The sequence below is a fragment of the Falco cherrug genome, chromosome 1 (genome assembly GCF_023634085.1).
Source record: "Falco cherrug isolate bFalChe1 chromosome 1, bFalChe1.pri, whole genome shotgun sequence".
Taxonomy (NCBI): domain Eukaryota; kingdom Metazoa; phylum Chordata; class Aves; order Falconiformes; family Falconidae; genus Falco; species Falco cherrug.
The window spans coordinates 97,243,389-97,265,744 of record NC_073697.1 but is presented as its reverse complement, the minus strand read 5'-3'; the positions used below and the strand labels follow the sequence as shown (position 1 = coordinate 97,265,744).

The 22,356-nt window shown below is 37.4% G+C and overlaps 1 protein-coding gene across 1 annotated transcript in view; it reads right to left on the bottom strand.

Moving 5' to 3' along the window:
* DNAH10 (dynein axonemal heavy chain 10) overlaps positions 1 to 22,356 on the bottom strand; it is a 57,044-nt gene that overhangs the window by 28,046 nt on the left and 6,642 nt on the right. The window contains exons 8-42 of the mRNA XM_027798827.2: positions 21,762 to 21,952; positions 21,096 to 21,294; positions 20,137 to 20,331; positions 19,346 to 19,516; positions 18,425 to 18,601; positions 17,907 to 18,080; positions 17,111 to 17,280; positions 16,239 to 16,390; positions 15,665 to 15,829; positions 14,786 to 14,993; positions 13,739 to 13,895; positions 12,064 to 12,540; positions 11,750 to 11,908; positions 11,329 to 11,445; positions 11,155 to 11,257; positions 10,751 to 10,929; positions 9,865 to 10,076; positions 9,391 to 9,547; positions 8,762 to 8,995; positions 8,538 to 8,660; positions 7,518 to 7,751; positions 6,761 to 6,984; positions 5,993 to 6,262; positions 5,715 to 5,898; positions 5,290 to 5,424; positions 4,726 to 4,878; positions 3,976 to 4,164; positions 3,720 to 3,866; positions 2,637 to 2,828; positions 2,348 to 2,466; positions 2,019 to 2,177; positions 1,596 to 1,731; positions 1,345 to 1,467; positions 712 to 846; positions 182 to 398 (exon numbers count right to left, since the gene is read on the bottom strand). Of these exons, the coding sequence (XP_027654628.2) occupies positions 182 to 398; positions 712 to 846; positions 1,345 to 1,467; positions 1,596 to 1,731; positions 2,019 to 2,177; positions 2,348 to 2,466; positions 2,637 to 2,828; positions 3,720 to 3,866; positions 3,976 to 4,164; positions 4,726 to 4,878; positions 5,290 to 5,424; positions 5,715 to 5,898; positions 5,993 to 6,262; positions 6,761 to 6,984; positions 7,518 to 7,751; positions 8,538 to 8,660; positions 8,762 to 8,995; positions 9,391 to 9,547; positions 9,865 to 10,076; positions 10,751 to 10,929; positions 11,155 to 11,257; positions 11,329 to 11,445; positions 11,750 to 11,908; positions 12,064 to 12,540; positions 13,739 to 13,895; positions 14,786 to 14,993; positions 15,665 to 15,829; positions 16,239 to 16,390; positions 17,111 to 17,280; positions 17,907 to 18,080; positions 18,425 to 18,601; positions 19,346 to 19,516; positions 20,137 to 20,331; positions 21,096 to 21,294; positions 21,762 to 21,952 (6,337 nt within the window). The remainder of the gene's footprint in view (positions 1 to 181; positions 399 to 711; positions 847 to 1,344; positions 1,468 to 1,595; positions 1,732 to 2,018; positions 2,178 to 2,347; positions 2,467 to 2,636; positions 2,829 to 3,719; positions 3,867 to 3,975; positions 4,165 to 4,725; positions 4,879 to 5,289; positions 5,425 to 5,714; positions 5,899 to 5,992; positions 6,263 to 6,760; positions 6,985 to 7,517; positions 7,752 to 8,537; positions 8,661 to 8,761; positions 8,996 to 9,390; positions 9,548 to 9,864; positions 10,077 to 10,750; positions 10,930 to 11,154; positions 11,258 to 11,328; positions 11,446 to 11,749; positions 11,909 to 12,063; positions 12,541 to 13,738; positions 13,896 to 14,785; positions 14,994 to 15,664; positions 15,830 to 16,238; positions 16,391 to 17,110; positions 17,281 to 17,906; positions 18,081 to 18,424; positions 18,602 to 19,345; positions 19,517 to 20,136; positions 20,332 to 21,095; positions 21,295 to 21,761; positions 21,953 to 22,356) is intronic.

Genomic DNA, 22,356 nt, shown 5'->3' with positions numbered 1-22,356 from the left:
AGTAGCTGACAGTTATCTAGCATCAGTATCTCTATGTGGTTTTCAGTGATAGTCCTTCAGAGAGCATATTTTGTAGCCAAGATAGCTAGCTGGAAGGAAGAAGGATGCTCTGCCTTCGTGGAAACTAACACTTTTCTAATATAATCAATGGAATTCAGACTAAATTATGATGAGATCCTACCTGGCAGCTCCCCTGGCTTAGCCAGGATGTTGTCATCATGAACAGTAGACATGCAGGAAATACGTTTAACATTTTCATCAAATTTAATTCTCCCAGCATCAACAAGAGCAGCACCTAAGGAGGAATACAAAGCTTCCAAGAAAAAGCACTCCAGAACATCAGGATCATCAGGCTGTACCACAACTAGAGCTTCCAGCATCACAGTCAACTGTACCACCTGTTGTAAAACAAGACAAAACTGTAAATAGAGTTGCCATTTAGGTGCATGAAAACTCTTAATACGTTTTCAACCATTTTGAGTGTCTGCTGATCCTTTATCCTTCCAGGTGTATGTACTGATACGCATATTAATGACACTAGAAGAGCACTGTTAGGAAATTACTGTTTCTTTTCTCTCTTGGTGCTCATCACTAGCAAACTGACATTTCAGCACAGACTCTACCATGCTTTATTTGGAACATTTTACTCTCTCTATCATTCCATTTCTCTTTTCAGGTAAACTTTTTCAACCTTTACTCTCTGTTCCTTACCATATTTAAATCTGTTTGAGGAACAATGGTCTTCAGTCTTTCCCCATGTCTGCCATCCACAATTCCCTCTACAATCATATCAGTAAGATAGGGCACATATTTTTGAAAGAGACGATTCAATTCAGTTCTCTCTTGCTGAGGAACAAAAAGGACAATGATTCAGGACACAGAAACCCGGAAAGCCAATTTTTGACAGCAGAGCTTCCCATGAATACCTGGCTGACCAAGTATGATTGTTCCTGAAGAAGTCACTTCTACCAAAGACAGGGCACAGTCACATGAAGAAATGTGATGCTGTTGTATGGACTGGTGAGCAGGTGAGGGTGCTAGCATCAGGTGCTAGCAACTAAGTTGTCTTACTGCAGCTCCCTGTGGACTTGGTTTTTTAAACTAAATGTAAGAAACAAGGACCTAAGCTCACTGTTAATTCTTTGGAGATCAGGTAAATTCATTTTCTTGTTCTTCACTTCTCAGAAACAATCACAAATTAGAAAAGCTGGGAACCCTCTTTAGCCCTCTGCCACAGGCCTAGTGATTAGATTTTTTATCAGAAGATTAGACTGTCTTTGCAAATTTTTTTTTACAGCTGTCTACAGTTCAGTATTTAATGTGAACAAGTGCAGAAATTCCCACCTCATTTCTTCTTTCTTGGATCCACTTCTGCCAGTAGGGCTTGTATTTCAGATTTTTAGGATCTACAAAGACCATTCCACAGCGGGATACAGTGGCAGGAGATGCATACTGTAAGTCGCCAACCTGTAAAATAATCACACAAGATAATCATACACTTAAACAAAGAACAGCCACAGTAACTGCTTTTCAGCTTTGTAGATCCATCTGTATGTAACCCTTCCCTTGTATTACACAGTACAGTCACTACTTACCTCAAACAACAAAGCACAGTGCGACTGAAGTCTAATCCGCTCCCCATTTGCTAGGGTCAATAACTTGTTGTCATCCATGACAGAATTCATGTTTTCAACCCAGAGAGCATCTACATCACCATCAAACAGAATGTACCTGTGGATACAGGAGCCAAGGGGCACTGACTAAGCTCTGATTTTACTAACATATTTCAGAATCCAGTGCCATCAATGGTGTCAATCCAGGTGCTTTCAAGCCTCCCATTCATTTTTCATAATTGCATAGTTTCCATTCATCTCACTGAGGCTAGAAACTTACAGAAGACAGAAAGACCCCTAGACACTCTCCATTTATTTAGCATTTGTTTTTAAATAGTGCATTATCTAATATTTTTTGTAAAATTCAGTTTCTAAAAATGGTCACAGTAATTTCTAGTTGTCTACCTTCGCTCTTTTTTGTCAGTAGGCCTGTTGATAACCCGAAAAATGTTTGGCAGGACTCCATCTGTCCAGTCTCGTGTGGTAGGGTCAAGGATCCCATAAAGCTCAATCATACTCATAGCTTTAGGGTTTAGTGTGTAAAGCTTTGTCAATAATCCCAGCCTAAAGATACAGCAAGAAAAGCAATATTAAAATGACACAACACCATCTCATACTAACCCAAGCAAATATTATGGTCAGCTATTGATCCTGTGATGACTACACAGAGCTGAATAATGCAGACTATGCCATTTTACAACCTGATTTCCACCCATCAAATTTTATACACTCACTTGTTTTGGGCCTTGCACAAAGCATTAATGACAACTGACTTGCCACCTCCAGTAGGTCCAACTACCATTGTAGTGTGACGAGTTAACATTGTCTCATACATCTGAACTACTTTATCCACCTGAAAAACAAATATTGATTTAATAGACTGCTGTCCATAATTCTTCTATGGACAAGAGCAGCAGCTGCTCTGTACCAGCTAAGCTTTCCTGGAGCCACACCAGAGAGCAGCAACACATATCCAGCCTAACATTTGCAAAAAAAACCTCATGCAATTAGTATTTTTTATACCTGGATTGGTAAAACAACATAACCCCCTTCTTCCAGCACTTGTTCTACAGCATCATTAAAATCAGGGTAGCGGACTCGATGGCAATCCAGGCCAGGAAACAGGTCGGAGATTAAGCCAAGGAAGAGAGGTACATCTTCAAACACAAGTTTAGGAAGATTCATATCTCGCAGAGCTCTCATCAGTACAACTTCCTAGACAACACATAGCAGAATCAATCTTTACCAAATAGCTAACCAATTATCCAACAAGTAGTAACTTCAAATATCTCTAAAAACTAGTGCCCGATTACTGCAGTACAGCTCTGAGGATGTTTTCTTGGCATCAGTTGCTAGTGGAAACAAAGGTTATTTTATAAGGATTAAGCAGACCAATATCCAAGAATAATGCACTGCCGGCTTCTGTCATATTAACCAAATGCCAAATGGCTGGAGCAGCCCACGTCGCAGCTTCCCTGATTTGATGTTAAAAGAACCAACTGTCTTATGAACTACCCAAGTTCTGTAGTCGCCTTGACAGCATCATTTAGACCCAAACTTCCTGCCAACCTGCAATGTGCATCTGTACATAACTTTAGAGGAGGGTTTCCTTCAGCTGTCTCCAAGTTTTTAAGAAGAAATTTGAATCAGAATTCCCCTAGGCAACTGGGTATCACAACCATACATATAGAAATAAAAAACAATCATAAAAGAAAGCCATAAAAAGCGATGCAGTATTGAAAAATTTTCATTTATAAGTTTACTGTACTACTTAAGCTACACAATTAACAACTGCGCAACTGGAGCACTCACTGTTCAAAAAGCACCTTTCGCTATTCATCCAGAGACATTCATCTGGCTATTTGCATCCTGTACTTAACAAAAAGTAAAATACCTCATTTTCTATAGATTTCCCTACTCTGACTTGAGTTCTGATGGTAATTTGCTGGCAGAGGGCATAATGAAACTCAGTAAGAACAAAGTGAACGAATAAGACAAATAACACCAATGCTCCTATTTCCAATGCAAACTACAGCAGATGTGTAAACACATCCTCTTCCTAATGAAAACGATGATGCTCCCAGGGTAACTAAGTAGCAGATCTACCTCACTGAGGTCTGCTGATCCTCTTTTCAGTTCTCCAGCCATCACCAACACTGACTTAAGGGCCCGCAGTCCAAAATCATAATGATGTTGTTTAGAAAGCTGTTCCTTTGCCAGTTTGTATAGCACTGTCATCTTTTTGGCAAGGATCTGTTTGAGATTTAAGTTAGAGAATCACAAATGTGTAAGCCACAACCAAACACTGGCTGTCCATACACAGGTATATACACGGGTATGGGCAGTAATAAAATTTTCTTACCTTTGCCATAAGGAACCCTTCAGAAAAGAGCATGATTTCACAGATTTGTTGAAGATCTGGTACAACAACAGCCACAGGCCTGAACAAAGCTTTTACAGACTCTGGGAGCTCAGTTCGGCCAGCATAACCAGGATTCATCGTAATAAAAATGCCCATACGGCTATCAAGGGTAATTTCCTGCCCTTCAAACTAAAGGCATAAGAAAACATTAGAACAATGCATATTTGGAATTGAATTAAATAGTACTATTTGCTCAAACAGAAAAGCAGCAATACTGGGGCACCTACTTAAGACAACATGTTAAAATATTTAGCTTTAGGTAGTCATCCAGTTACATTCATCCCACTGTTTGTATCTTGGGTATAAATATCAAAACATTTCACACTACTCAATCAAATTTTCTGTCTGAGGGCTTTGAATTCCAATAAATATCAGTAAATAAAGCCTCACAATCCACACCATTACTTCTCTCCGTAATTACTAGCATACTATTATCCCATTTGCTTACTGTTATCCTATTTAGCTGACTTTTATCCCACTTCACAAAGGAAGAACCTAGCAAAGGATTAGGAAATCAGCAAGGATTTAACATCTCTGAAAATGAGAGTACATACTCTGGAGTTTGAAATGTTCAGCGCAAATGAATTACAGAAGGAGCAGCCCTTTGACCGAATGATGGGGTCTAACCCTGAATCTCGGCCTCAAAAACAAGATCAGCCTTCACAATTACTCTTCATTTTTAATGTTTACCTGAAATGTTTTCAACTGATTCATTAAAGCATTTTGAATAGTGTGAATCTGAGAAGAAATGACTGAAAGCACAGAAGCATCAATACGATTGAATTCATCAAAGCATCCCCATGCTCCACACTGGGCAAGACCGGAGAAAATTTTACCAACTGCCTATCAGGAACAAGAAGAAAAACTTCTCAGCAATGAATGTATTAAACACTCAGCATCAACAAACTTTGGAGTATGTTAAAACTCTTAATGACTGGGTAAAACCTCTAGATATTTACATATGCAGAAGCTAGCAATCTGTCATAAGGTCTTGCAGTAATTACTTGCCAAGTGCAGATTGCCTATGATGAGCTTAAACACATACCACCTAGTCATTGCTCCCCTCCTTGAAAGCACCTGAAATTCCTTCAGGAATTTATTCAAAATAGGTATTTTTTTACTATATTTCATATCAATCAGCATGGTATCTTTAAGGGAGATACTTATGCAGAAGTTCAGAATATGACTTTATCATGGGGACCAAAAAGGAGCAGTAACTGGCACTTTATCAGAGAACACAGATCTTTAACTTACTTTGAAATCCATGCCTTCTCCGCAGTTTGTCACCACACAAAGCAAGCCCAGTGCTTTGGCCAGATCCTTGATTGTTTCTGTTTTCCCTGTACCTGCTGGCCCTGCTGGCGCTCCTCCCAAAAACATTGATAAAGCCTTTGGGGACCAACCAAAAAGGAAAGCAAAGCTTGGATTAAACTTATATAAGGTTGGTAGCAAAATCACAAATTAAACCCTTGGGTACAAAAAGCCTCAAATTCTATCTGTGAATGCATTCTATATTATCTCTGAGGCAATCACGTTATGATACCACAACTGATTTTGAACACATTAGTGTTCACATTGGCATCTAGGAGATAACAGGAAGTGGCAATAAAACAATTATGTGATTGCCTAGAAGTGTATTTTAAAAGACCTTGTTAGTAAAAATCTCCTCGAATATATACCTGTGTGAGTGTAAGATAAATACGATCAGTAAGCGGGGTAATCACAAGACGTCCGTTCAAACCCATATACTCATAACCATAGGAAAATGTTCCCGTGCACTGCCGCACATTCAGTTCATCTGGCTCTCGGTCCCAGTAAAAACGCAGCTGGCTTTCCCATTCAAACTCCTGAGCCTGCAGAATGCTGCACAAGAGAGATTTGCTCACATGAAGTAAAAGGATGGAAATACAATTTATGCATTTGGTATTTTCTCAGTAGGTTGGGGGGCAGTGTTTACCTGTCTCTTACGAATGTATCAACAATGTCTCTGGCATGAACATCAATAATGAGAACAGTGTTGTATTTTTTCCTGTCATTTTTGCTCAAAGGCATTCTAATGCGGGTAACCAGGTCATCAATTTGCTTATGCATTTTTTTAGCATAAAGTTTCATTGCCTGTTTTTCTCCCTTCTTCAATTCCCGAAAGACATCCTCTACCTCCCAAGTCCACCACACCTGAGTAGCAGCCAGCACCATCATGCCTTGGTAGAGTAACATCCAATCAACTCTACAGAAAATACATATAGTGAGGAAGTCTGAGTTACTGTTTATTCCAAGTAACTGATCAGGATAGGAAAAAAAGAAAAAAAGGGAAGGAAAAAAAAAAAGAAGTTGTTCCTCCTGTTTCTGCAACAACTACAACATGAACCAAACAATTCTATCAAGGTGTGCTGTAGCATTTCAAAAGCTTAGGAAATACTCTGATAGAAAAGTTGCCGATTCCATGTGTAAAGATTGCCAAGTGCAATTCATAGCAAGAAAAACATACTGTGCACACAGCACTAAAAATAAACCGCCAAGACTTAGGAAATTAGATACGATATATAACACAAGTTTTTTCTGGTCAGTTAAAATACTGCACATGCATGTATTCATATCCCTCCACATACAGAAACACAGGCTAAATTGTGTACAAATTAAAAAATTGTCTTTGCTTTTCTATATCACAACAGGCTCATAATAATACATAAAGCATTTATGCTATCCTTGACACTGATTGTTTCACCTGCTTCTGTCTTCACAGTATCGAAAAATAGCTTCCTTAGTCAGGAGTCTGTTCGTTCGTCTCATTTCTGCTAGCACTGCTGTCATCCAGTCCTCCACTCTGCCTTTTGCAGCTACAGCCTGCCGAAAATCCATCACCTCTCCCTCTGCTGAAATCATGGCTGTTGCAATTGTCTCATCACTATCAGTATCCTGAAACCTCAGGGAGGCTATATTATCATACATCTGAAATGCACCAACAAAGAAATTCACTGCCATTTTAGAAACAAAGCTTCAAAGATGTAAGTGCTTAATTACATTAGCCCCCATTTAATCTTGAAAGAAAATTTCCATGGATTATAGAGAAATGGATCTGACTTGTAAGTAATCAAATACAAATTCTGATATATAGCTCAGCAGCCCAATTGCAAAGTAAACAAGCAGATGATCTGACCCAAATGACACTGATTTTTTTTCTAGAAAATAAAGATCTATCAGGAGCTACAGGAAGGTTTTTTAATGGTTAGCCATTCTGGTGTATCTTGAATGTTCCTCTGCCAGCTTCCCTCTACCATAACTGCTACTGGCAGGTATGAGAACCAGGAGAGGCTATTGATCAGATTTGATTTGGTTATTCAGAAGCTTCTTCAAGATGCTGCCAGGATGCTCTCTGTATGCAGTAAATATTAGCCCATCCTTAACAACATGTACAGTGTAGTCTGTTAAACTTTTTAAAGCACCTAAAAGTACAAGGTACTGTGGAAAGCCAGACATTGTACCTTTATCATGTGTTCCTGGACACAAAGCGGGTTACTACTCCCAAGGATACTAAGCAACTCCTCATCAGATATAAAGAAAAATCTTGGGAAAGCATTTCGCTTGGAATCCAAATAATCATTCAAGCTTTTCTGACATATCTCCAGAACATCATTTATATGATGGAGGTCTGATAGACGATTTGGAGCTTCACAGGATTTTTTTATCGCTGGTTCTTTTACAGTTTCATCCATTATCTACATAGAAGGAAAAGAAAGTTTAGAAAATACTAAACAACAATGGATTATATCAAATTATATTTAACTACTGACAAAGCATAGAAGCAGCACAAGCAGTATAGATTCTTAAGAGAATTGAATTAAGGGTTTTAAATATGACTTCCTGTTACTGAACTGCTGCATGAAAACAGATAGTATGCTTTCAAAGCTGGGAGCATGGAGATACTACTGTAAAAGCAAATGAAAGCAAGACAAACCTGTATCCTAAGTCATGCAAGCCTAAGCATATACCTGAATTTGCTCCTGCATACAGCGGTCCTCAAGGTAAAGGACAAACAGAGCATTTCAGAATCACAGTACTATCTCAGTTTTGCAGACGGGAAAAAGAGAAATAAACCATATTCATAGTGGGAGTATGTGTTCAGTATGAGAACAGATTATACCAGAAAAGTCTTTTTAGCATGTATATAGGTCCTTAATCTATAGAAACACATCTAAGCTTCTTATTATCATCGTAAAGGTAAAAAGATGTACCCAATGAAAGGAAAAGGGGATTCTGCCTGCCCCATACTGCCAACCAAGGATCACACCTCTGTCCACTTTAGCTTAATCAGGGGAAGTCTTCTGTTTATGACAGCTGTGAAACAAAACATGAGTTCCTGGATTCCCCAATCTCATATTCAATTCATTGTAACATACCATTCTCAGTGTTACAAATGGCACAGAAGACTACAGTGAACTATGGAACTGGAAGTAAAATGCACTAAATAATTATGCTGATCACAAGTCAAGTCAGTAACTTGCCTTTTTAAACATCCTGTCTACGCTGTCAAATATTTTGGCTTCCTCTGGAAGTTGTGATCTGATATCTCCACCAATAAAGATGCTCTCCAGGTACATCCATTTTCTCTGAACCACCATCCAGATCTAAGAGTCAAATGTTATCATTAAAGAAAAAAATACAAACAATAGAAAACTGATTATAAATAATAAACAATAATTATTTAGTCCAGCACTTTCCTTCCTACCTCAATTACTTCACCAATAAATGACAGAGTTTTTTCCCAGTGGTGAACTGTTGAAAGGAAAGGGCCCACAAATCGACTGCCTAAAACACTCTGAAGATTGACATTGTTGTCATCAAGAATCTCTAGAATTTCATCCACAGATCCCAGAATAAAGCCTCGCTTCTCAGTGCCTTTGAAGTACATTTGCACAGTGAACTTCAGGTGTTCCCATGTTTCTGCTATTTCCTTCACACCCTGCATGTGAGCATAAAAAGACACAGGTTTCAGTCTTCCAGAACCAGAAAACTATAATCTTAGCATAAAAATGAAACTCTGGTTTATAAAGAAGGGTCTGTTTCAAAACATGATGGCAACAGAATAGATCCTTCTTTGGATCCTTTTTCATAGGCCAAACTTGCTTATTTTAATAACAGAAATCCAATATACTGCTGGCAATGCCACAATAGCTAGGATTCTGTGCCATGCGGTAGCTTATTAACAGAACTATTGATCTTAGTTGCCATTAGTCACATCATGGCAGCTCCCTAAAGATGGCCAAACTTCCCATCATGCCAATATAAAATTATCAAATAAAACACGGACTGTTGTCATCTATGTCTTTTTAGTTTTATTATGATTTTTTACCTTACCTTCTCAATGCTAAGTTCCTTAACAGCAGTTCTGACTATTTCACTGATAACATCTGAGTGCCTTTGAAGTTCCATATTGAACATATTCTCCAAAGTGAATGTTTCTTTTGTCATTTCAAAACGTGTTCCTGTTCTTTCCATAAGGTCTTGCCAATGCCTGTTTTAAATTGACACATCAACAGTTGTACCAACCACCATGATACAGCAAAAGTGAAACCAACTGTAGTTTAATATATAATAATGAAACTGTGTTTAGCACTCTACTGTTTTAAACAGGAGCTAGTATTTTGAATACATAAAGTATCCTAGTCATTGTAGTCACCTTGCATGCTATTACACAAGTTAATTAAGCAGAAAGTGAAGTTTCAAGCAGCAGGACATGGCATGACCCCAGTAACTGAAATTAAAACTTCTCACAAAACAAATAAAATCTTCCTATATATATAAAATTCATTTAAATAAATCAAAGCAAACCTTTCTCTCAAAGCTTCATTTTTCAAATCAAGCAACAAAGGAATGGAGTCTCGAAATGCCTTCATTTTTGTTTCCAAGTGAAAGGCTACTGGCATACTGTGTACTTGTTTGGGCAGCTTTCGAAATGCTTTAAGAAATCCTTCGATTCCTTCCTGAAGAAACTGGACATTGAGGTTTATCCAGAGGGTCTGAGACCACTCCTTTTTAGCTGCCTGGGAACAAGGTCATCAGGAGGAAAAAAGTCATATTTCCTTTTAGTTCTGAGCCCAAAAAAAATCTTTCCACTACAGCAGAATCTAGAAACCACAGTGAGAGTGCAGATGTAATTGTATTAACATGTTACAAACAGAGAAGAGACATGTTCATGTCCAAGCCAGATTCATAGCCAAACACAGCCAGTTGTATAAGAAATAATCAAAAGGAAATATGGAGAACAGGAAAAGCATCCTTAAAAGCATATTTTACATGGCATTTTAATTCTGGAAAAATAAAACTTACTAAAAAATATTTAAGATCAATAAAAGCCTGAGATACCCATTGTTACCTGTACACATAAGACATCCAAAAGTAGTCCCACTGAAATCATCAGGAGACTCGTGCAGTAAAATGTCACCCAATAATTATTAGGGATGGAGGGAGGTCTGTTCCTGTCTGATAAGAGTATCTGTTCGGTCAACTACGGGGACATTGTTAGTCCTGTACTAACACCATTAAAATCATTTCATGGCGACAGTCAATTACAAGTGACATCTTACTTCATGCAAAGGCTTAGAACAGAGCTGACAATAACCAGAGGACAGTGCAACCTCTTCTTCTCTTCCTCACCTTTTCTGTATGTATGTGCATGAATATTTGTGCACCTGTGTATACATTGTTCAATACTTACACTTAATAATTCATAAATGTCATAGATCTGCTTTAGGCCTTTCACATCATCCTGTGCTTTCATTAAATCAGGGTACACTGTAACTGGCAGGTCAAAAAGTTTCTCAACACTGCGCAGTTCCTGATGAATTTTTTCCAGATTTTCCACTTCTTTTTCAAAAATGGCCAAGAGTTCCAAGCCTGGGAGAGGAATTTTTCTAGATAAACCATCCCAGTGATCATGGGAAATAAATAAGACAGCATTTGCATACAGACTGTAGAAGTTACAGTACTAAAAGTTTCACATTCCTGGTTTGTATGTTAATAAGGAAAGCACAATTTTCTTGTTTTACATAAAATCTGAAGAATTGTCCAAAGACTAGTATTTTTTTGAAGACACCACTTTACACACATTAATCCACTTACCTTTATCAAGATTTTCCCCAACAGCACCAGGTCCTTCAGTCATGAATTTATGGGCAAAAGCTTCTACCTCTTTGCTGTAGTCCTCAATTTGTTGCTGTGTGACCTAAAGAGAACAGTGTTTAAACTGTTTTCCTTCCATTTCTAATTTTTTTCAATATTAATTACAAATATTACCTTTCTGAATGTTCTTTTTATGTCACCAAGGTTGTGATCAACTTCTGATGCTTCGAAGAAGAGAGTCTCCCACTTTTCCCTAATCTTATCAGCCATCTCTTGTTCTTCTTTAGCTACCTACAACAAAACAAGCAACAACTCTCACAAAAAATAATTACAAGGAATACTATAAATTCACAAAACACAAAACCAGCATTGAATTGATCTGAATCAGAGTTAAACATATGCAATATGTCCTTTTTAAAGTGGAGATACTGTTTTGAGAAGGAGGTTTGGACTAGACAATCTCCAGACATCCCTTCTAATCTCAACAATACTGTGATTCTGTAAAATGCTTAAAAGGAAAACATTTATTCATTCACATGTGGGGCATATGGGCATCTAGCTCAAATTTGAAATGTTTTATGAGACATACACCTACTGGAATATTGTACATTGCAAGAGTTCGGTATCTCTCCCAGATGTCCAAGTATTTCAGTTCCACCTCGAAGGACATTCCTTTGATCTCCGCAATTGTGCCAAGGACAATTTTGAGATCTTCCAGGGAGTCAGGAGGCCTCTTAAGATTCTGTGATAATCTCTATAAGAAGTAAAAATAATTTCCAGAAGCAACACTGACAAAGCAATTAGGCAGAATTATAATGACGAGTCAAACACAAAACACCAGCAAATAATACGCAGATTTGTTTTCAGTCTATGTGATAAAGATAACAAAAACAAACTGAAAACACCTACCTGAATCTCCTCCTGAAGACCAAAGAGCTCCTGTCTTGCAGACTCATTAAGCAACTTTCCAAGTGAAATCACCCAGCCCCTAGCATTCTCCTGCACTGTGTAGGCTAACGGAGTGAGCTGAAGCCTGATACATTGCTCATCTTTAATCAAGGGCTGTTCATTCACTTCTTGAGCTACCTTCATATAAAACTGCAACTCTTCATCAAAGGTGACACAGGTAGGCTTTTCTGCAGCTAACTTCTCCAAAGCTATGCCTTTGTCTAATTTCCACAGCAGGTCGTACCTCTTCCATTGGTTCAAATACTTGCTCAGAGAAGCCAGGAGTCTGTGGACATTCTGAGTGATGAGAACAGCCTGTTCAATTATCAGAGGGTTCTGGGAGACATCACTGTAAAAGCTGAAAGTGATAACTTCATCTTCCTTGACACGCTGAGGAGGGCATTCAATACATGTACCATGCATCCATCGTACAAAATGCTAGAGTTTTCAAGACAAGGGTTAAAAACAGTTACTTTGCAAAGAGTCATTTTAGTCAAATCATTCATAGAATCATAGAATCATTTAGGTTGGAAAAGACCTTTGAGAACATCAAGTCTAACTGTAAACCTAACACTGCCAAATCTACCACTAAACCACTTCCTTAAGTGCCACATCTATATGTCTTTTAAATACCTCCAGGGATGGTGATTTCAATCACTTCCCTGGGCAGCCTGTTCCAGTGCTTGACAACTCTGTCAGTGAAGAAATTCACCATTATTTAGGAGACTATGTAGAAAGTGGTGTGAATGATTTCTAAAACCAATTGGTTTTCAACAGCAAAAAAAGTGATTACCTTTTCCCATAAACTTGAGAGAAGAGTTAGTTTCATCCTAACAAAACCTTTCCATGTGTTACTCAATCTGCTTTTAAAATCTCAGCTGAGCAACAATATAGCATGACACAGACAAACAGGTATTAGATCAAACAGGCTGGATGAAGCAGTGGAGCAGAACAACAACAAATCTGAACACAGGAAGCACACAAACTAAATCAACTCATTTCCAGTGATGCCTGGAATCATTTCTCCATCAGGACAGGACAGGAACACTGCCACAATGTTTGGGTTCTTTTCTGGAAAGCAGTTCAACATGAACTTATTCATGCAGGCAAATATTGCTACACCTTTGCCAGCAAGCTAGATATTTCATCTGCTGTAAACCCACTGTCCTAGATGTTTCTTAGATGCCCTTCTCCCAACATTTTCTCAACTGGCTTTTTCCCGGTTTTGAGAAGAGCCATAATATAGAGAAGGCTACTCCCAATCCTTACTCCACCAGCTTATTCATACATCAGAAAGCAACATCTACAAAGCAATCTGAAAAGTTTTTCCTTCTGATGTATGCTGATTTATAGAACCAATTCATGTCCTTACACTGCTAAACTGCTGAAAAGTAACAAATAGTTTTGCCACAGTAAAAACTGCATGAAGCTTTACAGTATATTTTTTTCCTTTGTCATCAGTTTTTAAAATTAGGACAGTCTGTAAAATTAGAAAAACGTACTGGGTATTTGGATTTCAAGATAAAGCAATATGAATCTTCCCTTTGACAGTTATGCTTGCTTAAACATAAAGCAAGATTAATTCATTATAATCACAAGCAAACTCTGGCAACAAGTAAATCTTATCAAAAGTCACCTCAGTGACCTCCACACAGTCTCGGATACATTGAACAGTCATTTCATCAATCTCATTGGCATTAGGTTGCAAGATTATCTCATGAAAAGATAAAATAGCTTCTGTTTGGAACAGTGGCACTTTTGCAAGAACAGCCGCATTAAAAGCCTGCAAATTCCTGGCAAGAGAAAAAAAAGTATGTCAAAGATTGTAAAAATCAGGTGCTTCCCCCCCATCGAAATGCTTAACAGAGACTGTAATCACCAAGTATTGCTTAGATATGTAAGCAGATCTGCCTGAAGTCAGTTACCATGGATTTCAGCTGGAAACACTGATGTGTATTGGAGCAAAACTGTCCCACTAATACTGATTTAACGCAAAAGTTTGACTAGTTAAAAGCAGCTATTGGAAGGAATAAATGGGGAAGGAATACCCTGGTGCAAAAGGACCCTGAGGCTACCGTCAACTCCATTGCAAGAGTCCAGCCAAGAAAGCACAATGAAGTCAGCTGAGCACGGACCAGATTACAAAAACATGGATCACAGGAAGAAGAGATGGCTGAGCTTTTATAAACCTGTAATGCACCATTGTAATATTGTCTTGCTTATAATATAAGCCTTTATAATATCTTGCTACAGGAATCTCCTTGGCCTCAGCAGCTGCAGAACAGGTAAAGTAAAAACCAACAAAAATTTGTTCTTGAACTGATGACTCCTGCATTACAAGGATGCATCTGGCACCCAGACACCAACTCAAAATTGTATTCTTTAGAAAACAAAACCATGATTTTAAAAATAAACCAAGGATATGCAACTATACATTGCAGAAAACCTATCTTATTTCTCTCTTCTCATGACAATATCCATTTTCTCAGAATTTGGGTTTCTCCTGTACCTTGTTATCACTTCTCCATTCTTCACAGGAACAAAACATTACAAATACAAATCTGTCTCAAACTGCAAATTATCAAAGTGTTCAAACAGAGTACCAGTACACATACTGATCAACAGACCCAGAAAAACCTGAAGATGAAAGACTGAAAATCCATTAAGCAAACAATTGACTTACTTCACAATTAACTGTGTCAACACCTGATAAATCCTTTGTTCCCAATATGCATAATAGGAAGTTAATTTTGGAGATTTGCCACTGTTCGTACTGGCAACTCGTCCTTCCACTTTTATTAGCAGTTGTGGAATTGCAGAATACTTTCTAACCATGTGTGCCACATCTTTTGCTCTTTCACACTTAACATACTCAAAAAAATTTTTTGCTTCTGCAAAAGATACAAAAAATTATTAACTGAAAAAGACCTAGCAGACTTCCATACCGGAACAATTAGCTGGGCTATATTTGTGAACATTAACTTGATCTTGACAAAAAATATCTCCACTGATTAACACTTAATTTATTAATATTTCAGCCCTCTGATTTTGTATGGATTTAATTATTTAATAGCAACCATTAGATGTGAAAGTAACCTTTTTAAGACTTACAAAGCACTGAAAGAATCCACCACCCACCCACTCAAGTGCCAAGGAGACCTGGGAGAATCACCTCACCACAATTTCCATCTAAGAAAACCCGTTCAGATAGCGCAGAAGGGAGCTGACACTCCATACAAATTGCAGCTCTAAGGCTACACTACTGCATACAAGAAAGATAAGGAAATCAAAGGAAAGCTAGGGGGAAAGTGATCAAAAGCAAGGTAGACACAAGTCAAATATCTACTTGCATGCTCATCTTTATGTTTCTCTCATTGACACTAACTGTCAGCTTTAGGGTACTGAAGCTCTGATTGTGCTTCCTCTCTTACACCTTTAAATACTGCTGTAACTAGTTTTGGTAACAATTAAAAGGGTTGATCATAGCAACTAAAAATGCAAAGTAGCAGGCAGAACAAAATACAGCATCACAGAGCTTGGAAATGAAAATATGAAGGCTTACCAGGAACTTCATCACCATTTTTTGAAAGTGGAAACTTAAAGAGATTTGTTGATTCTATGAACAGAAGTATGTTGCTTATGTCTTCAGAAATATTATGAATCCGATGGACAAGTGTTTCAAACTTCCTGATGGATTGTGTGCATCGGACAATAAAGTCACCAATACCTTGAAATAAATCACAACCATTTGGGTATTTTTCTTTTAACAAATATTTCACCAATGCATCAAAATTGCCTCATCCAGATGTGTTTTATCTCTGAGAATGAACTGACATTCTGCAGAAAGATGGATTAAATGATTTCTCACCTAACCCTTCATCTAGCTCCTTACAGCTCTTATCTAAGCATCTCTATTCATTTCCACTCAGTGTTAAAAATACAATACAAACTAAAGAAATACCTTCCTGAATCAGACTTTGTCTAACCTACTATTCTGACCCTGACCCATGGCAATAGGATGTATCATTTAGGGATACATTGCTGTCATATGACATAAAAAACAGATTGCAGAATTAAAGAGATTTTTTTAACTGAGAATCAGTATGCGAGGCATTTTAAAATACTATCTCTATTACTTAAGGAGTTCCAGTTGAGTCTTCTGTGCCCTGATCTGAATACACTCCAGAGTTCTTGAATATGGTCATCAAGAAGTTTGGCTTCTGCTTCATTCAGTGTTTCCATTAATTTGTGATAGCCATCCAGCATGTTTTTCAATCTATTTTTATACCTAAGGAGTGTAAGAAACACAACAACAAAACATAAAAATAATGATTTTTTGGAAATACAGCGCTGAACTCAGATCAAAGAGAAGATCGCTTCCATCATTCCATTCAGACTTCCATATAAAGCACAATTTGCAAAGATAACCACTGAATATATATTGATTATAAATGCAATTAATTTCCTATTGAAAACAAAAGAAAAATTTCATATAGGTCAAATAGTAGCTAGAAAAACCTCTCCTGCCCCAACTCGGTTTTTAAGACAGCCTCAGTTTGAAGCGCATAAGTGAACTCAACATGTGAACTTTAAAATCCAGTTAGGGCTCCTACTGCCATACCCATGTGCTAAAAGCCTGTGATAATGTGGGCAAAAGTGACTTATCCAAGGCTGTATGAAAAGAAAGCAGCAGTGAGTTTAAATGTGAGCTGAAATCTAAATGGCATTAACAATTCATTGCAAACAAATTACTGTCCTTGTTTTCTCTCAGATTTTGATAAGATGTTAATTTGTATAACGTTGTCCTACAGGGTAAAGGATGCAGACGGTGCCAGAGAAAAGCTTATTAGTGCAACATGGCCATTAGTAATCTTACCCTTAAAAATGTCACTAAGACCTCTCAGATTTCCAGAATTTTATGACTCAGTGCCCATTCTAGTTTGGAATGAAATCACTTGAAACACTGCCGTAAGTCTGTATGTGTGCAGATACGCTGTTACAGCCTTACCCAAGATATCTGTCTTCCTGTAACGCCACATATCTCGCTGTTTCTGGGACTGGAAACCCTAGTAGTTCCATGTACTTTGTTTCAAGTATAACCTCCTGAAGCATGGGAGAAAAATTCACTATGAAGCGGACACTCTTCTTTGCAGTGACAGGCTCCTCTGTTACAGAGCTCTACAACACAAGAAAGAGCAGCAGAAAGGAGAGGAACACCATACTGTTACAATGCAAGGAAAAAGTCAGCTCTTGGAGACATTTGATAAGGCAGTAAAAGTCAGAATGGCTGACTTCCAGAGACTGAGGCAGCCTCAGCATTCTAATTTCAGAAATTACACACAACTACCTCTTCAGTGAAAGCTGATTACAAGAAACAAGTGAAATCACCTCTGTTCACATACTGCTGCAATCAGTCACAACAGAAATCCCAGTGGAAGTTCATAGTCAGACAAAAGTTTAGTTAGAACAGGAGTCTGCATGATCTCTGCTGGGAACCCACCTCCACCTAACTTCAGTCCCAAGTTTTGTTGTAATGTCCCAAAGATGTTGCACCAAAATCCAAAAATTAAAAGGAATTACGGCACAGAAGAACACATAGAAAAAAAACATTCATCCATTTGCCAGGTCATTCAGCATCTATATCTTATAAAGGAACAAAAACAATTCTGAGCTCAGAACTTTTGAAATCTTCCTTTCAAAAACTGTGCTTAAAATATCATTCTTAGAAAAATCTCACTGACCATCACATAAGTTTCAGTTCTTCCCCACAGAGAAATCTGGTATACTGTCTTCCTGTATCTCACCTGCTCAAGTGTCTCTGTATTAACATGGGATGCAGATCCACTAGTGATGACAGTCAGCGGTGTATTTTTCAGTAACAGTGGGAGTATCTGTTCTGTCTCATGTCTCCACTGATTGTATTTTTCATCTTCATATTCTTTCATCCTCTTGGCCACTTGAAGATACATTTGTTTTACCTAGAAAAGAAAACTCTGTATAACTCATTTCAAAGACCATGAGAAATGTTCAACTAACCTGTTCTCAATATGGTTTCTATTTTTTGCTAGATAAGAGGACAAGTGATGTCTTGTAATTAATGCAGGCAGTGAAGAATTTAGGCTCCTGAATTCTGTCATTGACTCTATCACTGTCTCTCTGGGAAACAGCAGGAAGGTCCAAATCAGCTTTTCATGTCTAATGGCTTGCTGTGTGCAAAGACATTCTTGGAACTTCACCTACATAAGAGCACTTTTACACCTGTAGAAGAAGGGTACGAAGAAGGTATTTCTTCCTTTATTAAATATCAAAAGAACCAACATACTTCATTTCCATGTTCACTAGCAAGCAACTCCTCTACTTCTTGAAATCGAATTATAGGGCGTTTGATCCGATGGAAAAGGAATCGGGACCAGTATATTGCTCCAGCCATTGGAGGATAATTCTTATACAAAGGCGGATCCTTGAGGTTCAGAAGAAAGATTTGCTTAATGCTTTCAACCTAGAAGAAAATAAAATATTGCAAAGAATCATTTCTCCATGTGCTTGACCATGATCAGTATCAAACCTGGTACACAGCACAAGCTCTGAAACTAATTCCACCAGCAGGACAAAAACAATTATTCTTTTTTTTTTCCCATGCATCTCTTGCTTGTATTACCACATTACAGAGGATGTCTTTTCTGTATCTTGTGGCACTGCTACTGTGGTAGTGTTTTCTGTAAGATTACATTTTATTGTTAAACTCAGTGTTCTTTGAAATACCAAGAAAAATACTATGATGTAAAAAGCTTTCCAACATACAGGCTTCTACATGGCAGAAATTATTTCTGCCTTCACAGTTTCTCTCTGACACCTTCTGGTCATACCACAAACTTGTTGTCCATCACAAGAAAGCTGTAGGGTACGAAAGATGTATTTTCTCAGGTAGGACCACTGTTGAACTGCTGTTCACAAGGTAAAGAATAGCCATAAGCCTTGTTGCCTTCAGAGTACATGCAAACACCTTTTGGTTCCCCTACAGTGCTGCACATATACAGATATGCACATCCATTTCAGCAAATTACCCATAATATTTCTTCAACTGGCTCAAAAAAAAGTAAGAGCAATTATTGTGCTAATTTTGTAAAACTTCTCACTCTTTCAGATAGTACATGACACTATACAGGTGTTTAGACATATACACAGATTTATGATTTTCGCAAGGTGAAGAGCTTCATGTGCTACATAAGAAATCCTTAAATACCTCTTTACAGTATTGGTCCAAAACATCATTGAACTTCATCATCAACTGCTTATGAACGGTTTTACGAGTGCAGATATTTTTGAAGTTTAACAGCATGTTGAATGCAGCTTCTGCTGACCGAAGGGTCTTGAAAGACTCATCAATAAAGTTTTTGGTCTCTTCTTCAATAACCTAAAGGAAGAAGGCCATGAAATCCTATCACTTCAGAGATTCATCTTACAAAACCAAGAAAGGAAGGCAAAATTAAAATGCTTTTTTATAACAGTGATCAAGCATATTTTTAGTCTTACAAATGACTAACAAACTGATGGTTTTCCAATAAACTGCAGGAAATTAATGTTAATTAATGCATCTTCTGGACAGCTACATAAATCACAAAAAACACTGTAAAAATTTGTACTTTGTGGCTATTCTTAGCTGAGGGATGAAGAACCGAATGGATCCAGAAAAGGAAGTTTTACTTCTTCGTAGGACATGACTGAGACATGTCAGCACAATAGGACAGGGAGGTCATATGCAGCCTCTGTTCATGCTGTAGCGATTCTGCCAATGAACAAAAAGTGTGCTTCACCACGTTCAAGACATAGTGAAACTATAAACAAAACCAACTTGGAAACAGAATATTGACTTGAAAAACTTGTCACATTCCTCACATCTTAATTTATGTATTTATTCATATATTCTTTTCTTTTGCAAACTTACATTTTCTTTAAATTAAAATCTTGATATTCTAGAAGGAATCTGTATATAGGAAGTAACGGATGCAGAGAATTACAGTATATGGTACTTACTGAAACTTCTTCTCTAAATTCTTCCATAATTAATTTCCAGTCATGTGCACTTTTGATGCTAAAAGGGTCAAAGGTCAGTTCTTCCATAGGACTAGTTAGTCCCTTTACTCGTCTCAGTAGATCATCAATGCGCTTTAGATGCCCTGTGACAGCTTTTAGTTCAGGACCAAATATATTGCAAAACTCTTCAATGACCTATTCAGGAGAACATATCAGAAAGCTTAATTTTTAATGGGTTTTTTTCTGCCATTTAACACATCTTTCTGATATTATTTCCTATAAATATAAAAACAAAGCTCAGAGAATCATCAATTCCTGCTGTGATTTACATTTTGTATATTGCTATACAAGACACTAAGTAGCTTCATGGAAAAAAAAACCGACAAATCATTTTACAAGCCCAACGCTTCAGTTGTTAAAACAGGTAACACTGTTATTACTTCTTTTTATTCCACTTTTCACATACAGTTTTTACACACACAGTCTATAGCATCTGACCACTGATGGACCACTAATACTGCTAGTTACCCTGATTTAAATTAGCCTAAACATAGCATCTCTCCATTCACACATTATCCTGCAATTGATGTACAGATTCATATATGGTCACATTTTATATTATAGTATACTTAAATTGTTATTTTACCTAAAATTATGTCATTAAGCTAGTAACCCATGAAAACTGCACAACTGTGAAACAGTTGTTACAAATCCGTATGTTCATAACAGCAACATACACAGTAATACCTTTCTTCAACCAGTACCTTGAGAAGAGTTATCTCATCTCAAGCAATAAGTGCAGCTTTGCTGGAATCAAGGACATTGCTCAGGTCTTAAACACAAAACCAATCACAAAACTAAAGGCTGTAAACATTTCCACAACTTCAATACAAAAGATTTTCCTCTACAGAATAAGATGCTGTTCACACAATCCTTTTATTTATTGCCTATATTACTACCTGCAAAATATCATACAGATCTTGGCAGACTGAAGTCATATAATCTGTTTTTTCAAATAAACGTTTCTGGTCAAATTCCCAGTGTTGCTCTCTTCCTGAAGCTTCAATTTGGGCGCAAACAGCAAAATAACATTTCTTCCATTGTTCAAGAGTGCTTTTGGCTTCTGCTGTTTTCTTTTTTGCAGCAGCTCTATCTTCTCTAGAAATCAAATCAAAACAGTTAAGACACTAAACAGAAAGACTATAGATAGAAAATTATATCTCAACTGGATTAATATACCCTGGTTTAGCATTAATTATACAAGATCTAGGCAAAACTTACAGCTGTGAGGTCTTAATTTTCAATGTGACTAATTTTGAAAGGAGATACTATTTCAGGACTGATTTTGATGGTATTTATGTCACTTCTTTACCACTGTAATTCTGTTGGTTTTATTGATTTATATCCTTTCAAGGAAAAAAAAGAGGACAAGCACCCATTTCCTCAGGGCTGATTCAGTAATTTATGGAAATTACAAAATAGACTTATTTGACCTAATACAACTTCCAATAGTGAAAAATGCTGAAACCTGTTTGATGAAAGTGTTATCTACTGCACTTCATGTAAAACAAGCAAAGCTTTTAATAAATACAGCCTAGTTCCTAGTACAGAAATCCAGTACTTACTTAAACAGTGCATGTAAATCTACAACTTTGTACACTCTTGCTGAAATTTCCCATGCAATTCGTTCCATGAGGGGTACCATCCGTTCATCCTTGTTGTAATGCCGTGATAGAATCCATATCAATCTCAGGGTATTCATCAGCGAAGGAATTGTATCCAAGACAACATTAAACCCAGTGCCATATGTTAAATTCTATTAAATGTATTATAAATATTGTGAATAAGATGTCAGAAAAATACACAAATTCATATTAAATAAACCTATATTTATTCTATAGATTCCTGAAGCTAAGAAAGTCTGCGACATTATTAATTAAATAACTCAGTGAAGGAAACACCCTGGTGCCCAAGTAACACACATGGTTAAGGAAGTGCAAATCTGCATCTGTTGCTCCAAATGCCTTTTAGGTCTTTTCTCATTCATATTCTCTTCTCAGTAAAAGATGTCTCAAGACTAGTTTTGGCTCAACTCTTCATTTGGATGTTTGGATGACCTTCAATAAAACTTAAAAATTGAGATATCCACTGTAATCAGTGATAGAAGTTACCTCAAAAATGGAGCACAGAAATCTTTATTTTGCCCAGTTCAGCTATGCT